The sequence below is a fragment of the Musa acuminata genome, chromosome BXJ3-6, assembly GCF_036884655.1.
Source record: "Musa acuminata AAA Group cultivar baxijiao chromosome BXJ3-6, Cavendish_Baxijiao_AAA, whole genome shotgun sequence".
NCBI classification, from domain to species: Eukaryota; Viridiplantae; Streptophyta; class Magnoliopsida; order Zingiberales; family Musaceae; genus Musa; species Musa acuminata.
In genome coordinates, this window is record NC_088354.1 from 21,562,945 (window position 1) to 21,583,484 (window position 20,540).

The 20,540-nt window shown below is 37.6% G+C and overlaps 2 protein-coding genes across 2 annotated transcripts; one reads left to right on the forward strand and one right to left on the reverse strand.

Moving 5' to 3' along the window:
* Positions 1-9,375: 9,375 nt before the first annotated feature.
* Positions 9,376-12,237, forward strand: LOC135640285 (regulatory protein viviparous-1-like). Its single transcript, XM_065154582.1, has 6 exons — positions 9,376-11,093; positions 11,157-11,249; positions 11,388-11,488; positions 11,568-11,614; positions 11,720-11,796; positions 11,887-12,237. Exons 1-6 carry the CDS (start codon positions 9,462-9,464, stop codon positions 12,097-12,099), a joined length of 2,163 nt encoding a protein of 720 aa, XP_065010654.1. The 5' UTR covers positions 9,376-9,461; the 3' UTR covers positions 12,100-12,237.
* Positions 12,238-14,573: 2,336 nt separating this feature from the next.
* LOC135639850 (glyceraldehyde-3-phosphate dehydrogenase 2, cytosolic-like) lies at positions 14,574-18,682 on the reverse strand. The gene is made up of 12 exons (XM_065153821.1): positions 18,556-18,682; positions 18,417-18,443; positions 18,189-18,289; positions 17,667-17,782; positions 17,480-17,579; positions 16,471-16,617; positions 16,330-16,390; positions 16,138-16,235; positions 15,630-15,772; positions 15,200-15,283; positions 14,949-15,038; positions 14,574-14,846 (listed from the first exon to the last, which is right to left on the reverse strand). Exons 1-12 carry the CDS (start codon positions 18,557-18,559, stop codon positions 14,801-14,803), a joined length of 1,017 nt encoding a protein of 338 aa, XP_065009893.1. The 5' UTR covers positions 18,560-18,682; the 3' UTR covers positions 14,574-14,800.
* Positions 18,683-20,540: the final 1,858 nt, after the last annotated feature.

Genomic DNA, 20,540 nt, shown 5'->3' on the forward strand with positions numbered 1-20,540 from the left:
GTGATCCAAAATGCCACCTAAAAGGTGAATGCAATTGTGATATTTTGGATCTCCAAATCTAGGCAATGAGAGAAGATGATATGCGCCAGCAAGACATGATGCTATCTTGGTTTCATTTGTGGAGTTAGCCAAATTTGACGGAGCGAGGTATATAGGTAAGGCCTTGTCAACGTACTAAATGATGGGAACATAGACGCATTGGCGTCACAAATTTCTGTATGACACAGAAAAATTATTCATGCATCCACTGGCTAGAATATTAATTATCGAGCAGGGTCGACTTGTAGTCAACACAAGTAGGAATCACAATCCATTACCTGTTTCTGAATCTGAACTCAAACCTTCCTAATTATCGCCTCCGGACCCATATTGAATCCATCAAAAATCAGATTAAAAGGGATTCGGATCTTATTTAAGAATGGCCAATAAATTTTCACAGCCAAAAAAAAAAAAAACAAAACAAAACAAAATAATCGCTGTCATATTTAAAGAGAACTATTCTAAGACATCAAGTTTGTATTAATGTCCAGAGAATTAAACCTTGCTTTGCAATGTTTTTATATACAGAGCCCTAGTCGTATCTTGTAGCAACCTTAATGCTTCGAAGTTCTCCTTTCTCGACTTCATAAATTATTTTAAAATAATTATAATAATGATTTCTAGAAATATGTATTTTTTTTGTTTTACTGATCTAACACTGCGGCTTGTTCTTTCTACTAGGTTTTAATTAAAGATTTAATAGGACGCTTAACCCATTCTAAAATATCTGCAAAAATTTTATAGTAACTTGTTTGAAAAAATATCTAATTTAATTAAGAGGATTAAGTTGTTCAGAAACAAAAACTATGTTTCATATTATACTGTTTTTAGTAGATCCCTAATACACTTATAGTTCACGTTGTTGTTATAAAGTTTCTATTAATTGTTTATTGATAGATTGTATTTATAAGATTGCCGTTAAAGTGCACATCTTTTGAATACATTATGCATTTAGTTTATGCTGATTTGGTTGCATTTAATTTCTATTGATGATGATGATAATGATGATGATGATGATAATAATAATAGTTCAAATTGCATCGCATAAGAAATAACCTTGGATGTCCAAATTTATATTCGTGAAAGGATAGAAATAATAAGAGGTAGGTGGTCTCTAAATGATAGTTTTTTTTGTAATAAGAGAAATCCAAAACATTTGACTAGAATACTTCTAATTGGTATTTGAACAAGCTTATAAATAGATTTATATGTACTTGCACAAAGTCTTGAATATTAAACAAACTTAATCAATGAAGAAGCGTAAAATTTATGTAGAGTTAGAAGACCTTCCTAAATAGTATTATTTAACATATTAGAAAAATTTTGTATAACGATCATGAAAATATAAGATGTCAGGGTGCATCCTTAACAAAGTCCTCGAGATTTTTGAAAGAAACTCATATTAAAGCTATTAATATTGATAGTAAATATTAGATTTAAAATGCAAGATATGATCTATCCAACAAATTAGGTTAGAAATCAAAGTTTGTCCTAAAGAAGAAAATATAAGTGGACTAAGTCATTAACAAGATCAATCTTCAAGCTCATACAAGAGGCACCTTTGGTAGTATGGTAATTATATATTCTCATGATGATATTCTCATGAATGAGCCTATTCTTAATAAAAGTATATTGGTTGACATTAATAATTTTAGAATTCTATTCACTATGAACTTGGAAATAAAGTCATAAACAACTTGCTCATGAAAATGATATAAAATCAATAAAATTCTATGGGTTCTGCACCTTCTTGACTCTAGTAAGAGAAATAACATTGACATCACCAAGTGCTTTGTCGCTTGTAAAAAACTTTAGATAGTAACAAGATCCTTCTTGATAATATATCAACAAGTTTGAAAGAAGTAAGTATTTAAGTCATCTAACTTTGGTGCTTTGTGAGGCTTAGAGTTGAAAACAGCCTCTTAAATTTCAACTTCTAAGATACGTTTAGAGAGGAGTTTACTAGTGTAGTCTTAAAGATAGAAACAAGATTATATGAAATCTTAATAAGGGGAGGGGCAAGAAGATTCTGATAGAACCAGATAGCTTGATCATATAGAGAATTATCCCGCAGAAGCTAACCCACTTCATTCAAGATAGAATAAGTATTATTTCCTTTTCACTGAGTATAAAAAGACAATGAAAATAAGCATTGTTAGAGTTATTAAAAGAAACTCACAAATCTCTTCTTCATGTAGTAGAAATCTGAGCTGTGACTCTTAGATATAAAAAGAACTTGTTAGAAGAATTATCCATAATAAAAAATATCATATTATGTAACTCCTCTCTAATTAAGGGAGTAACAAATCGAAGTTTTATAATTTAACATGACCATTCCTTCAATTTGACCTTGATTCCTTTTAGTTTATATACAAGAGTACACATTCATATAGGAGCTCAATATCAATTATTTAAAATAGGAGCAAGTCAAGCATTTTTAATAATCTTATAAAAATCAGGATTATTAGACCAATAATTGAAGAATTTATAAAAAAGTTTATGTAAATAATCTAAAATTTGAGTAACACTTAAGATCTTACAAGTTTACTCCCAATCTTTTCATGAGGGTAAAAAATTATCTTAAAGTCATCGATAACAATCCAAAGCCTTGTGAAAGACTATGAGAAATCAATAAAATCTATTTATAATAAATATGAACACTATAGAGAAATTAGAATAATTATCCAAAGGCTTGAAATATAATATGCAAGAAATAACTTGATTAGTCAAAGAGTGAACCACTAATGCTCTATAGATCAACAGTAGAAGAAGAGTTCCATAAATACCAAATGTGAGCATAATTATTAATATTTGAATTAGTATATATATGTCAATCTATAGAAATTTGAGAGGCTATGTAAGTAGCATTAGAGTGTTGAACACGAGGTCCAAAGATAAATAATCTAGATAATGGAAGTGTAAAGAGGACCGTACAACAACCTATTTTGAAAGGGTGTTGAGTCCCCAAATATTTTACATACCATTGTTAATCATGAAGGAAGAGTAGAAGAGCTCACCCTAGTAATATCTGCAGGTCAGGTCTCTTAAAGGCTCATTGTTTTATAACACTCAATTGTAAATTAACAAAAACAGAATTGTGAGGCTTATCCTCCGTTACCTCATTGACATCATCCTCATTATCCTAATTAGGAACATCAAACCTATTAGAATGAGGTACCAATATGGGCTTCTCATACAAAGGTATAGATTTCTTAGTTAAATCATGCTATGTAACCACATTTTCCATACAAGATTACATGATCCAAGAATAAGCTTCCATTCAGTATTGACTACATGAGATTTGTAAGGCAAAGTAATAATATTAGAAATAGATACAATCATCAAAAAATTAAAAAAATTAGAAGCCACGTTACACATAAAAGGGGCAATATCCTCAGCAGTTGTGGGTATAATTTCCATAGGTTTCTTAAGAACCCATTTAGTTGATGATACATATTTAGAGTAATACCTAGTTGTATGGCCAGAGATACAATAACGTGAGTATCTTACTAGCTTCCGATCATACTCAGACATAATAATATAATATTTAGCATTGTTGAGAGCTATGCGTAGAATATCACAGAGATCTAAAGAAGCAGATACCTCAATGTAAACTTTTGCAATGCCAATATGCTTTTTTTTTACCAATCAAATGATCCATAAATAGATGTTTCAAATTAATGAACTTAATCTACATAAATAAAGGAAGATTATAAATTTTTATCCAAATATGAATGATAGTAAAATTGATCTTTTCCAATTACAAGTCATGTTCCAAGGTTGATCATGGCCTAAACTTCCAAACTCTAGTTAAGGAGGAAAACACCAGCAACGATGACGAGCATGCCATTTGGGAACACTATTATGGGAAGAGACGACTAGAATTCCAATAGTAACTAGACCAGATTTTGTAAGGGGTGGTGACATCGTTGGATGCAATGCTACATCCATGGGAAGAAGGTTGTTCGCACATAAAACCATACCATGGGTCCCTCAATGAAAGAGACCATAAGTGAAGAGGACATAGAAGGAGAAGCCTGCATCGCGAGTGAAGAAGACATGGAAGGAGAAGCTTACCCTTTCGAGGAGTCCTCAATGTTAGGGAGGCTTATCACTAGGTGAGAGGCTGAGATAGGTTTTTCGATGAGGACTCTTGATACCTTTAAGAGGATGGGGATCAACTCGGTCTTTCGTAGCACCATAATTGGGGCGGTGCTTCGCCACCAGTGAGCACTGACAGCGGTCCTCAATGTCTCACCCTAATTGTCTTTCGTTTAAATATTTAGAAAATATATTGGATGAGATATTGAATCTTTAATTTTTGATAAGTGAGTATAGTACCACTAATCATTTTATTTTATTTTTCTAAAATTTTAATTCTTTTATATTTGAAAGGACTAGTAAAAAAGAATAGGAATGTTTGAAATGTAGGATTCTCTTTATTGGAAAATTTTCAAAGGATGTCTTATTAAAAAAAAACATTTGTTACTATTTATAGGTCTTTGTTTCTTATAAAATACATTATTTTTGAAAAAAATAAAAAGTTAAATATCAAATAAAATAAAATTTGAGATTACCCTTTCCAGAATACTTTATGAAAAATATATGATACATTTTATCTAAAAATTTATTTAATTAATTAAAAACCAATAGTAAATTTAAATTAAGAATTGTTATTTATAAATTTAGAATTCAAATTTAATTTGTTTGGAATTCAGTTTATATGATTGTTTTCAGGTTTCTAACAAATAAAACATATTTCTGTAGTTTGAAATAATTATTAAATTCTAAAAAATCTTTTGTAATTACTTCTGAGTTAACCTTTTTGTTTCCATGTTCTGAAATTTAAAATATCCTATTTCTGGAAGTTCTGATTTTGAATATCTGTATACCTGTTTTAAACAGAAAACTATCTCTGTTTTAAAAGGTTTCTTTGTTTAAAAATTTTAATCATCTGCTCTATATTCCATAAATAGAAAATTACTTTTATAATATTCTATATAGATTTCTATTTCGCATTTCACCAGTATAGATTTTTTAAATTCAATATAAAATACAGTGAAACACAAATATAAACCATTTGATTTAATGAGATAAATAACTGACAATTGTACGTCAAAAACATAAATATTAAAAAGTGAAAGGAAAATCGAACTATTTACTTTTTTGCTAAAAAAATTGGTGAAACTGATCAAGAAAATTCTTGATATTTCTTAAAAAAGAATTAATAAACATCTCCTTCCCTGGTGCACTGACAGTTATAGTATCTACAAAATTAAGATTTGTTATGTTTTCAGAATTATCATCAGGTTTAATAGATCAAAGCAGTACGTATCATACTCTGGAGTTGAAAAGTACAGTGTATTGAATGAATTGCGCAATAGCTATGTCAAAAGAATCTGCCAATTAGGGCCAGATAGGTGCATTTGATGAGAAATACTTATCACAAAAACAATCAGATGACTCAAAATTCAAATCAATACTTATCATAAAATTATTCGTCCTCTATTGGATAGAAGAGAAACATTGATCGTCCAGAAAGATAAATAGACCTGGTTGATTATAAATTTATTGTCTACATCTCGTCACTCAAGAATGGAGGATGAAATTTCTCTAAAAATAATAATATAACAAATATTTAAGAAATTATCAAATAAAGCATGCTTCAAAATTTCCAAATGAGGTGCTCTCGATGAAATTGAAACCAAATCATCTTTATTATGCTTAGTTGGTGTCAGTAAAAAGTGCTTGAAATGGTCAGTAAAATTGTGACCGATTACAATCTAGCTTCCATAAGTTTTTCTCCTCTCTTCCTCATGAAAATGGGATGATTTAGATGGATCAATAAATGGATCAACACATGGAATTATAATGATATATTTAAAAGTGATCATTCATATATGTGAGAGAATAAAACTTAATAAAGATGCAATGAAGAACTTATCTATGATTAATTCTTACTTATTGTTGTATGTTTTTTTTATCATTGTTGCCCCCTCTGTGTACAAGAAGCCCCGGATGCCATGACTGTTAATCCTATATCAAGAAATAAAGGGTCATACACAGAGAATTGGAGCCAAACACATCAAAAACTTCAAAATTATGAGAAATATTAACTTAAATGGCCTCAAATAATTGACAATTAATATTTTAAATATTCAAAAAGGAATAAAGTGATCCATCATTATTCGACAACTCATTCTCAAGTTTTTTTTGCTGATTCTAAGGTGATTCAGTCAAAAGTTGTGAGTTATACTTATTTTTTAATTTAGTTATATTATTTTCAGATCCTGTTGAAAAATATGTCCCATCTAAAAGTAATCTAGTTTAAGTATTTTTTTAACAAATGACAAGAAATTTATGAAACCTGGAGAGACGTGAATCCCTAATTTGCAACTTTTTATATTTTGGGCGTTGATATTACTTATTATAGTTAATTAAACTTTGAAAATGCTAAAATTTTTATTTTGTTCCCTGTTTTGGACAATTACAGCTCAAAACTACTACAAGTATATGCAAGAATATGGGATAAGGTATCCTAAACTGTTGGAGGGAAAAAAGATTTGGACCCTTTGTTACACTGTTTCTAAAACTTATATTTGGAATTGCCATATATACACACGTACTAAACTTATATTTGAAGAAAAACATAATACATACACACGATTAAATTTATTAAAAGATAGGTAGCAAAATAATTTATCCTAAACAAAATCTAGTTGGAGAAGGTCTCATGTTTAAAGTGAGACATTTGGTTTTAGTTAACCCAATTTTATAAACCATATCTATCTATGATTCCTTTGTAACCTTTACAGATTCTTCTCATAGGACATCAAATATATGTATATACATATATACATATGTATATATATACATATATATGTATATATATACATATATATATATATACATATATATGTATATATATACATATGTATATATGTATATACATATATACATATATATATATATATATATATATCCATATATACATACATATATACATATATACATACATATATATATATATACATATATACATACACATATATATATATACATATATACATACATATATACATACATATATACATACATATATACATATATACATATATACATACATATATACATATATACATACATATATACATATATACATACATATATACATATATATATATATGTATATATGTATATATATATATATGTATATATATGTATGTATATATATATGTATATATATATATATATGTATATATACATATATATGTATATATGTATATATATATATTAAAATAATAAATGATCAACCCAAACCCAACTCCATCAGTACGCATGCGAAGCACAAACCTGGTGATCCGCTTGACCCAGCCACTCCGTTCGTTCCCACCTTATCGGGTCGGGTCGAACAGACTCCGCCACGTCCGTCCGTTACAAGGAGAGAAACGGGCAAGGCGGAGAAGTATCCAGAAGCGCGTAGATAAGAACACTACTGACGTCATGCTGCGTTGACGCGTAGCACTTGGAGCTTCGGACCCGCCGTCTAACGCGACGAACGGCGACAAAACCTGTGGAGGGATTCTCCACTGGCAACCACACAATCATTGTGACTGTATCCTAAAGCTGCCATCCTCTTAAATGAAAAAGGAAAAAGATGGAACTTGTTAACGCAGCGGCAATGTGGGTTACGCCACGTCTTACGTTGAGGCTTAAATAAGCGAACCTATTATAGCAGGAAGTAATACTACTCGGAAGGTTTGGATGTATCACGAACAATTGATGTGCACCCGAACAACAGGCGAAGCTGGCAGGAGTGAGTGCCTTGTGTTTCTGTGGTCTCCGGTGGGTGATGGTAGCAGTAGGAGCTTGACTTGGAGCCAAAATAGGACGTAGGAAACAGGCGGCGGAGGCGAGTGGAAAAGCCAGAAACACGTCTCGGCTGATGAGAGGTGGAATGCCATCTCACATCATGTGGGCGGCACGTGATTCCTTCGGCCTCCTCAGGAAGGATACGTCCACGATTACTCCCGGGGGTCGCATGCAGCCAGCCGCACAGGCTGCATCGCAACGAACAGCAACCACCGCCACTCGGCCCGTCGCGAACTTTGAAGCAGTTCGTCCGGTTCGGGGGGTGGCTACACGTGGCGTAGCTGGTGAGGACGACGCTGTTGCTGGAGGCACAGCGGCCGGAGGGAGGTGGCCAGCCTGATGCGCCGCGGGCTGCTACCACTGAGCTCACAACGTTTGGCCGGGGTCCAGCGGGCGCAACATCCGGGGTAATGAAACCCCCTCTCTCTCTCTCTCTCTCTCTCTCTCTCTCTCCACTCCTCTCTTGCCAATCTCATGTGACGCTATATCAAAGACTTACTTTTGTTTGTAGGAAATAATAGCACGTAGTTTTCATTTACGTTCATCATTATCTTCTTTTATTTTTCGTTTGGAATTAATGTGATGAGGTCGGCGTTGGTATGAGATAGGTAGGAATAGAGAGTTTGACGCATTCGGTGTGGTTCGTGGCAGTGCCGGTTTGCGGAGCACATAACAGGCGATGGCAACAGCAGTAGGCCTCCGGATTGCGCTCCTCCTTGTTCGTGGTCTGTAACTGTAGCCATCTCGCTCGCCCGCTTCCTCTCCCGGCGACTCAGGAAACTGTGCAGGAGACGAGTGGGCGCGGTCTCCCGTCGCCCCCCGCCTCCTCCTTTATATCCCTTCTCCTTTCCTCTCCTTTTCTTTGTTATTTATTGTGTTTTCTTTTTCTGCCGGTTCTGTTCATCTCGATCTTTTGATGACTGGTTCTGCATTCTCTTCTTTTTTTTTTTGTTTTTCTTTTATCGCGTTATAATTCCTCTTTTTAATGGTAGTGTGAAAAGGCAAAGGACTACACAGTAAGGAAGAGGAGGGGTCGCTTTCCCTTGTATTATTATTATTATTATTATTATTATTATTATTATTATTATTTTGCCTTCGCTTCCTAGGAGAAGGCAGCCGTTTCAGTTTCTTTCACAACAAATCTCTCTCTCTCTCTCTCTCTCTCTCTCTAAGGGGGTGGGGGAGGTGGTGGGGGCCCGACTTCATGCACATGGCCTCGCCCACGCTCACGCACCCTCTTCCTCGGCCTCCGCCTTCAGGTTACTTCTGTCGTAAGTCCTGCCCTCTTTGTTAATTATATTCCTTCTTTGGTCTTTGTCGGTTGTGTTTTACATTTACCAGAGGAAAGACAAAGGATATATACAAGTTGATAAGACTACTCCTCCTTCCTTTGTATGCCCTCATCCTGTTATATACATAGTGGTTGGAAATGGTTCTTGATCAATCCTTGTGAAATAGGACTAGAGAACAAAATATCTCAGACCGTGGAGTGCGAGAGTCGGCGAAAGCAGGGAGATGTGGTGTTTGCCTCCGACGAGGTGGAGGAAGCCATGGCAGATCATAAGGTCGAAGGAGAGGAAAAAGTTTTAGGAGTTGGTTGTGGAGGAGACACGGCGGCAGGAGTGGACGACATCGTGCTGAATATAGACGGGGAGGATCTCATCTTCTCCGAGGACACATTTCCTTGCTTGCCCGACTTCCCATGCCTGTCTTCACCGTCGGCCACCCCCTCGCCGTCCTCCGCTTCCACCTTGCATGCAAAGAACGCAGTCCTGTCTTCTTGTTCCTCCGCTTCATCTTCTTCTTCTTCTTCTTCCTCCTCCTCCTCTTGGTCCTTCTTACAGGTCCCTGACAGTGGCAGGGTGGCCGACATGCAGCAGCAGGCGACCGAAGTTCAGTCGGTGGACGACATAATGATGCTTCCGCCGCTGCCGCCGCCGTTAGACCATCACCAGTCGAGCGAGTTCGCCGATGGGCTCGACATCCTCGGGGACATCGACCTCTTCGATCTGTCGATTGATCCCTGGGACCCGCCTTCCCTCTTCCACGCCGACGAAGCCAGTGCGGCCGTTATCAGCGGCGGGGATGAAGCCGTCGGGAGTCATGAGAAGAAGCCGTGTCAGGCTGTAGAAGAAGGTCGTTTGCATGGTCACGGGGAAGGAGTGCCGCAGCAAGCTCAGGAGGAGGAGTCTTCGGAGGAACTGGCGAGGATATTCTTGGAGTGGCTAAGGAGCAACAAGGACTCGATCTCGCCGGAGGACCTCCGTAGCATCAAGCTGAAGCGCGCCACCATCGAGTGCGCTGCCCGCCGCCTCGGCCGTACTAAGCAGGGCAGGACGCAGCTGCTGAAGCTCATACTCACCTGGGTCCAGAACAACCATCTCCAGAGGAAGCGCCATCGGTTGCCGTATTCCTACGACCACCAGCCCCGGCCGTTTCCCATCTCCCCTAACCCTAATCAACTCGACTACAACTGCAATCCTTGGAGCCCCTACTCCATGGATCCTTCGACGGCGGCTACGCATCCAGCCTTACTGAGCGCCTACGCCGGCGGCGGTAACGGTGAGATGGGGTATCCCAGTGCAACAGCCAATCCTTATCCTTACCACCACAGCTGTGGCACCAGCAGTGTCGTCGTCAACAACCAACCTTTTTCTCCATCTCCGGACTTCGTCGACCCCGCAGGGGGACCGTGGCCGGCGCGGTTAGCCTCAACCTTACCTCAGTTTGCGCCCTACCCAGGCACCTCCGCTTCCCACCCGCTGTCCATGGCGCCGCCGCAGTATTCCGGGGGTATGACGAACCAGTTTCTGGGCCATCCGATGTACCACCAAGGCCAACGACTACCTGGGACGACTTCCGCGACGAAGGAGGCGAGGAAGAAGCGGATGGCGAGGCAGCGGCGCTTCTCCTCTCTCCACCAGCACCGCAACCACAACCAGCCGCTGCACCTGCAGCATGCTCATCATCCCGTCGGATCCACCGAGGGTGCAAACGGATCGTCTCATTCGAATACAAGGAATTGGGGTTTCTGGACCAGCATGTCCTCCTCGTCCCACCAGATGAACCACATGGCCGAGGCGCAGAATGCTTCAAACATGCAACAGACGCCGCCGCCGCCTGCGGCGCAACTGCCGCAGAGGCCTCAGCTTACCACCGCTTCGACCTCGGAGAAGCGCCAGGTCCGTCCTTGATCTGAAAACAGCGCACTGCTCGGTGGATTCTAATCATCGACGTTAATCCAGGGATGGAAGGGTGAGAAGAACTTGAAGTTCCTGCTGCAGAAGGTGTTGAAGCAGAGCGACGTGGGTAGCCTGGGCCGGATCGTGCTTCCCAAAGTGAGACAACATCCTCGACATGGTTTGATTAGAAGTCGATTCTTCCGTGCTTCCATGATCTCAGGATTTAGTGCTCGTTATCTTTCTCCGAAACCTTTTAACGGAGTCTGATTCGTCTGTTGTTCTTTGATCCAACAGAAGGAAGCGGAGACCCACTTGCCGGAGCTGGACGCCAGGGATGGGATCTCCATCCCCATGGAGGACATCGGCACATCCCAGGTGTGGAACATGCGCTACAGGTATATGCGCTTTCCAGTTCCATCGGCATCGTTTTGTCATTGCTTGATTCCGAGCGTGTTGATCTCGGCTATGCTACAGGTTCTGGCCCAACAACAAGAGCAGAATGTATTTATTGGAGAATACAGGTGAATCAAGAGTCTCATTCTTCTTCTTCTTCTTCTTCTTCAGTAATATAGTTTTTCAGTTCATGGTTGGCATTTGGTCGAACACTCAATACAATGATAATTCAGGGGATTTTGTGAGGTCAAACGGGCTGCAAGAAGGGGACTTCATCGTGATCTACTCCGACGTCAAGTGCGGCAAATACGTAAAACACTCACCCCACTTTGTTTCAGATCTCGATCGCTTGTCGAGGGAAGTCATCGCTGACATTATCGTACATGGTAAAAAACGATAGATGATACGGGGAGTGAAGGTTCGACAGCCGGTGGAGGCGCGAGCACCGAGCAGCAGGAACACCGGGAAGGCGCATCAGAGGAGGAATGGCTTGGAGAAGATGGCTGGCGCATCAAAAATGAAAGGACGCAGTCTCATACATGATGATGCCGACAAGTACGACGACGACGACGACGACGACGACGACGATGTTCCACCTTCTATGCATGGCTAAGAAGGAAGCTGATCCATGGAATGGATGAGAACGAGAGAACAAACAGATTCCAAAACCCTAACTAACGCTCTTGCTTCCGTAGGGAGTCTCCGCTTATGCCTGTTCTATTTTGATCACCTTTGGTCCTTGTGCATACCAACTCTCGTGTTGTAACCAATACTACTACAACTACCACAAGGCATGCGGTGGTCGACGGTGGGAGGATCTTTATGTGGTGGTAGTAAATAAATCTAGAGGAGTGGTTTGTGTTTAGCAAACTGAATATATATATATATATATATATATATATATATATATATATATATATATATATATATATACTTTTGGTTGGTTAATCGCGAGACGTTTCCATGTCTAGCTTGATATACTTTCAAGAAATGACGCTTCAAGTAGAAGATTGTATCGAAAGAAGGGGAGTCTATAGAAATCCCACCATACGGTAAGATTTCCGAGGTAAAAGCGCAAGACATTGATGGTGGTAGTAAAAATGGAATGATTTATATATAATCAAATCAATTAAAGGAAGAACTTATATTAATGTAGAAAACGAGTACAACATTTTTAAAGGAAAAAATGTTCATGATCTTCATGCTAAAAAAAAAAAAAAATCTTCATGATGAGAAATTCTGAAAGAATTAATTCCAGACCATCGAGAGAGAGCGCGCGCTTACTTTCGACGTAAACGACAAACTAAAAGAGAGAAGAATTTAATTAGGAAACGACAGAAAAATGCGCTTGTTATTTTGTGGATTTTTTTTCTTCGTCTTCTTTTTCTGGTTGCCGCAACATGCTGCATTAGATCCGTAAGGGTTACAAGTCAAATTTGTTTCTTAGTTCTCCATCTTTAATGACGTCCAAGTTTATCCAATAGAATCGAAGATTGGACCTGAAGCCAATTAAATATGTAGGTAGTTTTGAAGTTTACTCTCAAAATTTGACTTGGCGTGATCTAATTCACATAAATTCCATTCCTCGTGGCTTATCTTTTGTGACTTCTGATCTACATGCCCAAGCCTAAGTCCTCTCTGTTTGGTAAATTTATCAGTAAGCACACACCAATTATCTCATCGTGCAGGATAACATAGGATAATTAGACTGCATAGGATTTTGGAGATCTCATCCTCAACCAGAGGAATTGAAAAAGGAAAAGAGCTCCGATGTCGGGATATGAATGTGTTCGGCAAGGAGTTGTGCAAACCTAAGTCAGGTATATATGATAAAAGCCTCACTGATGGTTAAGTTGCAAAACTAATTAGAGGTATGCTTGATAAAAATCTCTCTAATGGTTAAGTTAGTATAGTTAAAGAAGTGATAATATATGATTAGAAGGGTCCATAGAATTTTGAGTTAGAAAACTTAAAAGACATTCTAATAACATATAATTAGAGACAACAATGACTATATATATCTTGTTAAATCGAGTAAAAAAAAAAAAATTAACTATTATCCTCCATATACACACATGATACTTTGTGACTTTCAAAGACACTTCATTAAGGTTAGTAATAAACTAAATCTTTGATCAAATTAAAATACTATATGAATATGACAAACAAGATCCAGAGAGCAAAAATATTTATCTTGCTTTCTTCATTTGGTTGTCGATGGGTTATTGTTTGAGGAGGCAGCACCCAAAGTATGGTAGGGATATGTACACACTCAGCATTAATGGATTCTGTTTTGGATGTTGCCGGAAGACTCGGTGGCGTCACCCTGCGATCACAAACTCGGTTCATTCTTCTCCGGGTGCACACGACCCGATGACAAGTTCGGTGGAATCACCTGACTTGATCGGTTTCGCCACAAATATTGTCTCCGTGTCTTCTTCATTTCCTTAAATAAATAAATAAGAAGTATTATCTTAATTAACCACATGGTACTCTTAATTTCCTCTTTCCAGATTGTCTAATAATATTGTAATACTACAATTGATCTTGACATTACGTACTGTAAGCTGAATGGCAGGTTACCTAAAAGAAACTAGTAATTTATTGACATTGCAATCTATTGCCTATAACTCCCATGTGTACGGCAAAGCAAGCGTGTGGAGTCATGAGTACTACTAAATCTAGGAGCTTCGAAACACCAAAACAATCTTTGCCCTTTGTTTAGTAGAACAACCATGAGAAACTTAGAATTTGATTGAAGGACAAAAAAAAAAAAAAGAAACTCACAATTTAACTTTCTGACGGTACGAACCTTTCGAAATAAAGGTTTCATTAAACACACTACTTTCTGATGGTGAAGGATAATCCAGTAAAAGCATTCAAAATAGCGAAACCTACTCGACCATGGAATAAAATCAACTTGCACCCAACACTGCATTGAACTCACGCTCAGAGGCAACAGCAACAAGTGCGATGATCAAACTACAACTTCCAAGTCATTGGGTGCTTATTTTTTTGCTTCAACTGGAAAACAATCTTGAAGAAATAATCCACACAAACGACAATTAAAATCAACTTCGAAATCAGTAAAGCCTAAGCGCGAACTACATATTTCAGCGTGCCCAAAATCAGAGTAATTCAAATACCAAACTTCTCAATACAAAAAAGTAGGTGGGCTGCATATAATGCCCAAACCAGAGTGCCTGAGATAATTAAGATAGTAGACATCATGACTGACCATTTATTCATAACAGAAACAAAAAAGCACGGCCACCTACGACAGTGACCAGCATGACCAATAAGAGGAAGACGGTTCACCGAGTCTTGTGCATGTGGCGGACCAGATCGACGACACGCGAGCTGCAAATAAGAAAATAAGGATCGGATTAGAAGGCATAACAGATACCTCATTCCGCATGACTACAAGTAGCATAATTTATTCACAAGGTGGTTTTGAAGTACCTGTAGCCCCATTCATTATCGTACCAAGACACGAGCTTGACAAAATTTCCATTTAAAGCAATTCCAGCCTTTGCATCAAAAATGCTTGACCTGCAATAACCAATCAAAGAGTTTTTAAACTACTATATTACCATGACAAAATCAGATCAAAAGATATGAGAGGACAATTTTCCAATCATTCATTTGGAGATGAAATAAACTTATTAAGAAAGCAATTAGTTTGAAACTACATATTTGACAATAAAGAGTACCTGTTATCACCCAGGAAGTCAGTGGACACCAAGTCCTCCTCCACATATCCAAGGATGCCCTTAAGCTTTCCCTCAGATTCTGCCCTGAGTTGTGACAAATTAGAAAAAAAAAAAAAAAAAAACTTGTTGAGTGCCACACAATAGAAAAATAAGAGATTAGACTCCAGCATATAGGATCCTCTCCGCATAGTAGCTAGGTGTATTATGAGCAGTATATTGAAAGGATAGGTTTGTTTACTAAATTATGGTAAAATAATATGCAACCATAATCTTCTAATGACTAATCTACAACTGTACAAACAACCCACTATAGAAACACACCAATTCAATCAATACAGACAAACAACACGGGTGTAATCATCATTGTTAAAAGAAAGGAATGTGCCAACTTTTGCTACTTACTTGATGGCAGCCAACTTTTGCTACTTACTTGATGGCAGCCTTGATCTCCTCATAGGTGGCTGGTTTCTCAAGCCTGACAGTGAGATCCACAACAGACACATCAACAGTTGGGACACGGAATGCCATACCAGTTAACTTTCCATTCAAGGCAGGGAGAACTTTTCCAACAGCCTGTCATTAGCAAATCAAAATAGTTCATGGTGTATTCTGATGTAAATCCTAGTCAGAGCAGTCATCAATCTTCAAATAAGCAGGGCAAGCATAAGAAGCAAAGCCAACAGGAAATGAAGTATACTACCAGAGCGTTTTAACCTTGTACCATTCACATACATTCATGCTAATAAACTGGGAAATTCAAAATAGTATCTTCCCTTAGACATACAATAATCATGGTAATGCATCAGTATCCATACATGAAAGCAACACTATTCTTGAATTTGTCACATTATGTGCACATATACATATTGTTTATCATAGACCACACATGCATATGTTAGGATGCACAACTAAACATAACAAAAATCTACTGAAAATACCTTGGCAGCACCAGTGCTGCTGGGAATGATGTTGAAGCTTGCAGCACGTCCACCTCTCCAGTCCTTACTAGATGGACCATCAACAGTCTTTTGAGTGGCTGAGAAAAAATAAAGCAAAAGATCATATTTACAACTTTGAAATAGACACACTTCACAACAGAATCAACTAAGTATAACTCAAGTTATAGTTACCGGTGATTGAATGAACTGTCGTCATCAAACCCTCTATTATACCAAATTTGTCATGAACAACCTGTGATATATAGGATAAAGCTCATCAATCAATATCAAGTACAATATCCAAAGAGTAGTCCTCGATAAAATGTGGTTTACCTTTGCTAGAGGAGCAAGACAGTTGGTGGTGCAGCTCGCATTAGAAACAATATTAATATCAGGCTTGTACTCATTTTCATTCACCCCTACAACGAACATTGGTGCATCCTTGCTAGGAGCAGATATAATGACCTTCTTGGCACCACCCTGTATTTAAAAAAGAATCGTCCAATAGGGAAATTCAATAAATCCTATTACCAAAAGAAGTAGCTTCACAGAAAAAGAAAAAAGAAAAGAAAAGAAGTGTATAGAACAAAACTCAATGAAAGAACTTACAATACAATTGAATGTTTGAATCATAACTCTTAAATTTCAGAAGATACATATCACTAGTATCTGTTGTTTGCTGATAACTGGAACATCCAGTTGCTTACAAGTAGAGTTGCCTGCAGGTAGCAACTGCTCACAAAAGCAATTGCTACAAGTAGCAATTGTAGGTACAGCTGTTCAAGTAACTTCAACTGTAGTTGCAACTAAGAAATGTAATACCAATAATTACAGGGACTATAGAGGAAGATAAAATGGGCCAATGTGTGAGGTAATAGGACAGGAAGTAGAGTTTTTAAGCTACTAACAATGGACTATATAATTAGTGAAATTATATAGAATGAGCCAGTTTCTTCAAGCAACATATATATTAAACATTACATTTCAAACTTCCTACTTCAATGTAAATAATTGTAGATGCTAATTTCTGAAATTTTCTGACATCAGCTAAATAGTTACCAAGTAAAAAACGGGATGAAGTGGCTGTCAATTAACAGATTCAGTGTAGCATTTTACAGGCTTAATGCTTTAATCACCCTGGAAGTTAGCCTAGCCTAGAAACTGAGTTGTCCAGGCTACTTAACAATGAAGCACTTTAATAAAATGTAGAATCGTGGAGAAATTACCAACTACGAAAATATAGGCTTAAGAAAAAATCAGTTATAGTCTGAAGTACCAAATTGTACTTTAGAAACATAAACTATTAACCAAATAAACCAACCACATCTTGAATCAGCATTACCTTAAGGTGAGCAGCAGCCTTGTCCTTGTCAGTAAAGACACCAGTGGATTCCACTACGTACTCAGCACCAGTCTCACCCCATGGAATTTCCTCGGGGTTCCTAAAATCCAGAACAACATTAATACACAACTAACATCTAAAGAACAGTGATTTGAAACACCTTTATGAGAAGAAAAAACCGAAATACCTAAAACCAAATACAGCAACTTCTTTCGTGCCAAAGAGAAGAGTCTTGGAGTCCTTCACCTTAATCTCATGATGCTTCCATGATCCATGCACGGTATCATATTTAAACATGTATGTCTGGAATGCATCACCCGTACAGAAAATTCAGTTTGAAGAAAAATGGAGCAAACATGTGAATCTCGCAATTAAACCATCAGAAAAACAACCTTCCTAAAGAACTACATTACCAAAGAAGACAAGTAAAACAATCAAAACCCAAAGAAACCAGACTCACTTAAATAAAGTAAACTGCTGTAAGAAGATCATTTAAAACAAGAACCCATAAATGATTAGATTGTTCGAAACATTTTGAAGCATTTATTATCTGACCGAGGCAAAATCAATAGATCTATGGAATTCACTGTTAATACGGCGGCCTAGAATTCAACTATCAAGAAGATGCACAAAAAAGTGGAGATATGTGATCAATCTAGACATTCAAATAAAGCACAAAGGTCACAAAATCACTGGAATCGACCAGCACCATGTAATCGGTGGTGATGAAGGGATCATTGACGGCCACGAGCTCGACGTCCTCGCTCTGGAGAGCGACTCTGGCGACCAACCTCCCGATCCTTCCGAACCCTATCAAGAAAGACAAGATCGAATCAAGAAGGTTGACAGATCTATCATAAACCCTAGAGAGTTCATATAAGAAACCGCAAGATCGAAGCTAGACTCGTAAAAAGAGACAGAGGAGGGGAAAACCAACCGTTGATGCCGATCTTGATCTTTCCGGCTGCACGATGAACAGAAAGGACAAAGGAAATGACAAAAGTAATCAAAATCCGCACATAGAAGATCATAGAGAACAAAGAACAATGAGCCGCTGAAGAAGATCGAAGGCTCACCCATGGCAATCGCTGGCGAGACGCGAGAAGAGACCGAACACGAGAAATGAGAACGCAGTGGGAGGCCTCGGAGGTTGATTCCTTATATAGGCCAGAAGGTGGACGTGTGCAAAGAGTGTTTCACCGAAATGATTTCAAATAATAATCAGCCGTCTCAGAAGTTGGACTATTGCCCTATGATTCGCGCAACGTGTCCACTTTGTTTGTTTATTATTGGCGCTAATGTTTCTCAGGTTGTCTTAGCTAAACCGAACCGCCTACGAGGCAAGCATTCAGGGGCCAGAGAACTTTTGACGCAGACCAGCAAGAGTAAGAAAATGGGTGGTGAATAAAGTTCCGGCGGCACAATCGATAACCCTTGATCGGGAACCGGTCAAGATGGACCTGGGCGAACCGCCGCTGGGTTTGGAGAATAGTACGGTGGCTTCCGGTGGTTTCACTCTTCCCGTTTTATACTGGCATTAGAGTCGGACAAGTCGATTCACTTTATTTGAAGCATCACATTCTTTATATTAAGAATGTACAAAAGAAAAATAATATTCTATTAACAAAGTCTTATTCATGATAATAAAACATCGAACTTTTTTTTTTAATTTTAAAATTTGCATTCCATGATTCAAAATAAATCTCTGTCGCTTTTGTGTCCTAAGAGTTGGAATCCTAAGAGTATCTACTTGATGTCAATTAATGTCGACTTCATCTTTGTTGATTAATGACGTAGTGTATCGTTCCTGTTAATATTTAAATATTAAAAAAAAAAGTGGCTCGCATGAATCGAGATTGATGTGTTCTTGAAGTTTCGAGACAGATGAAGTGATGGAATCATGTAAGATAATGCGAAATCCTTAACTACATGTAAAACAATGAATAAATTCATCTGTTTTTTGCCATTTGAGGCTGTTGTCGTGAAGAGTTGTTTCGATAATTTAATAAAACAGGACTTCTGTTAATTGATTAAAAAAATGAATAACCAATATAACTAATCTTTTAGGTCACATGCAATTCAATCAAACTTGTTTCCTTTTATGATCCTATATAAAGAGGAGTCTATCATACATCGGGATTTAAAATATTTTTACTGCTCTCATCGCATGTCTCTTATTGTTTCAAGATTATTGTCGATGAAGCTCATGACGAGGAAATCATCTTGTGGGAGTCATCCGGAGGGACATTCAATTCTCTCATATACCCCAAAGATTGGACCAACGATCATTTCTAATATTATTAATAATAAAAAAAATATTGATTTGACATATTTTTTATTTTTATTTTATGTATTTTAATTAATATAGATTATAATATTTCTAAAGAAAAATCTTAGTGAAAATACTATTTTATGACTTTAGGATCTCTCTCTCTCTCTCTCTCTCTCTCTCTCTCTCTCTCTCTATATATATATATATATATATATATATATATATATATATATATATATATATATCCAATAATGAAGCAACGAATCATACTGTATCAATCAAAAGTAACTTTATCACAAGTAACCTTTGAACTTGGGCATTGCATTGGCAATTGTCATGGTGTTGGACATCTCTATGACATCTTGCTTAAGAGTCGACAAGTAGTAGTTTTATCGTACGATCTTGAATGCTGGGGATCTTGCTCTGATGCGCTTTCTGTGCGTTTTCTCATGCATCTCAGACTTGCTTCAGTAAGGTGGAAACGATGTAGAAGGGGACATGGCAAGAGGATCGTCAGTAGAGCACATCATATAAGATACAGTATTATGCATGTTATCTGTGCACCATTTTCACTTCAACTAGATTGTTAGCGAGAATCATTATCTTAAGTTACTTCATTTTATTCCATTTCCAAGTCATTTTTGTGGATGATCGGACGATATGACGAAGATTCAGACGATGTGCCGAAAGCTCGCCGATAGTTCATTGGGAGCTCACCGAGAGTTCGTTGGGAGTTCATCGAGAGTTCATCGAGAGTTCGCCAAGAGTTCGTCGGGAGTTCGCCGAGAG

Bases quoted from the DNA above. Each gene is read 5' to 3' on its own strand.
- LOC135640285 (XM_065154582.1), top strand. From the start codon at position 9,462: ATGGCAGATCATAAGGTCGAAGGAGAGGAAAAAGTTTTAGGAGTTGGT. The intron at 11,094-11,156 runs GTCCGTCCTTGA...ACGTTAATCCAG, and splicing joins CGACCTCGGAGAAGCGCCAG to GGATGGAAGGGTGAGAAGAA. The intron at 11,489-11,567 runs GTATATGCGCTT...GCTATGCTACAG, and splicing joins GTGTGGAACATGCGCTACAG to GTTCTGGCCCAACAACAAGA.
- LOC135639850 (XM_065153821.1), bottom strand. The intron at 16,391-16,470 runs GTAAACCACATT...TATATATCACAG, and splicing joins GTCTTGCTCCTCTAGCAAAG to GTTGTTCATGACAAATTTGG. The intron at 16,236-16,329 runs GTAACTATAACT...ATTTTTTCTCAG, and splicing joins GACAGTTCATTCAATCACCG to CCACTCAAAAGACTGTTGAT.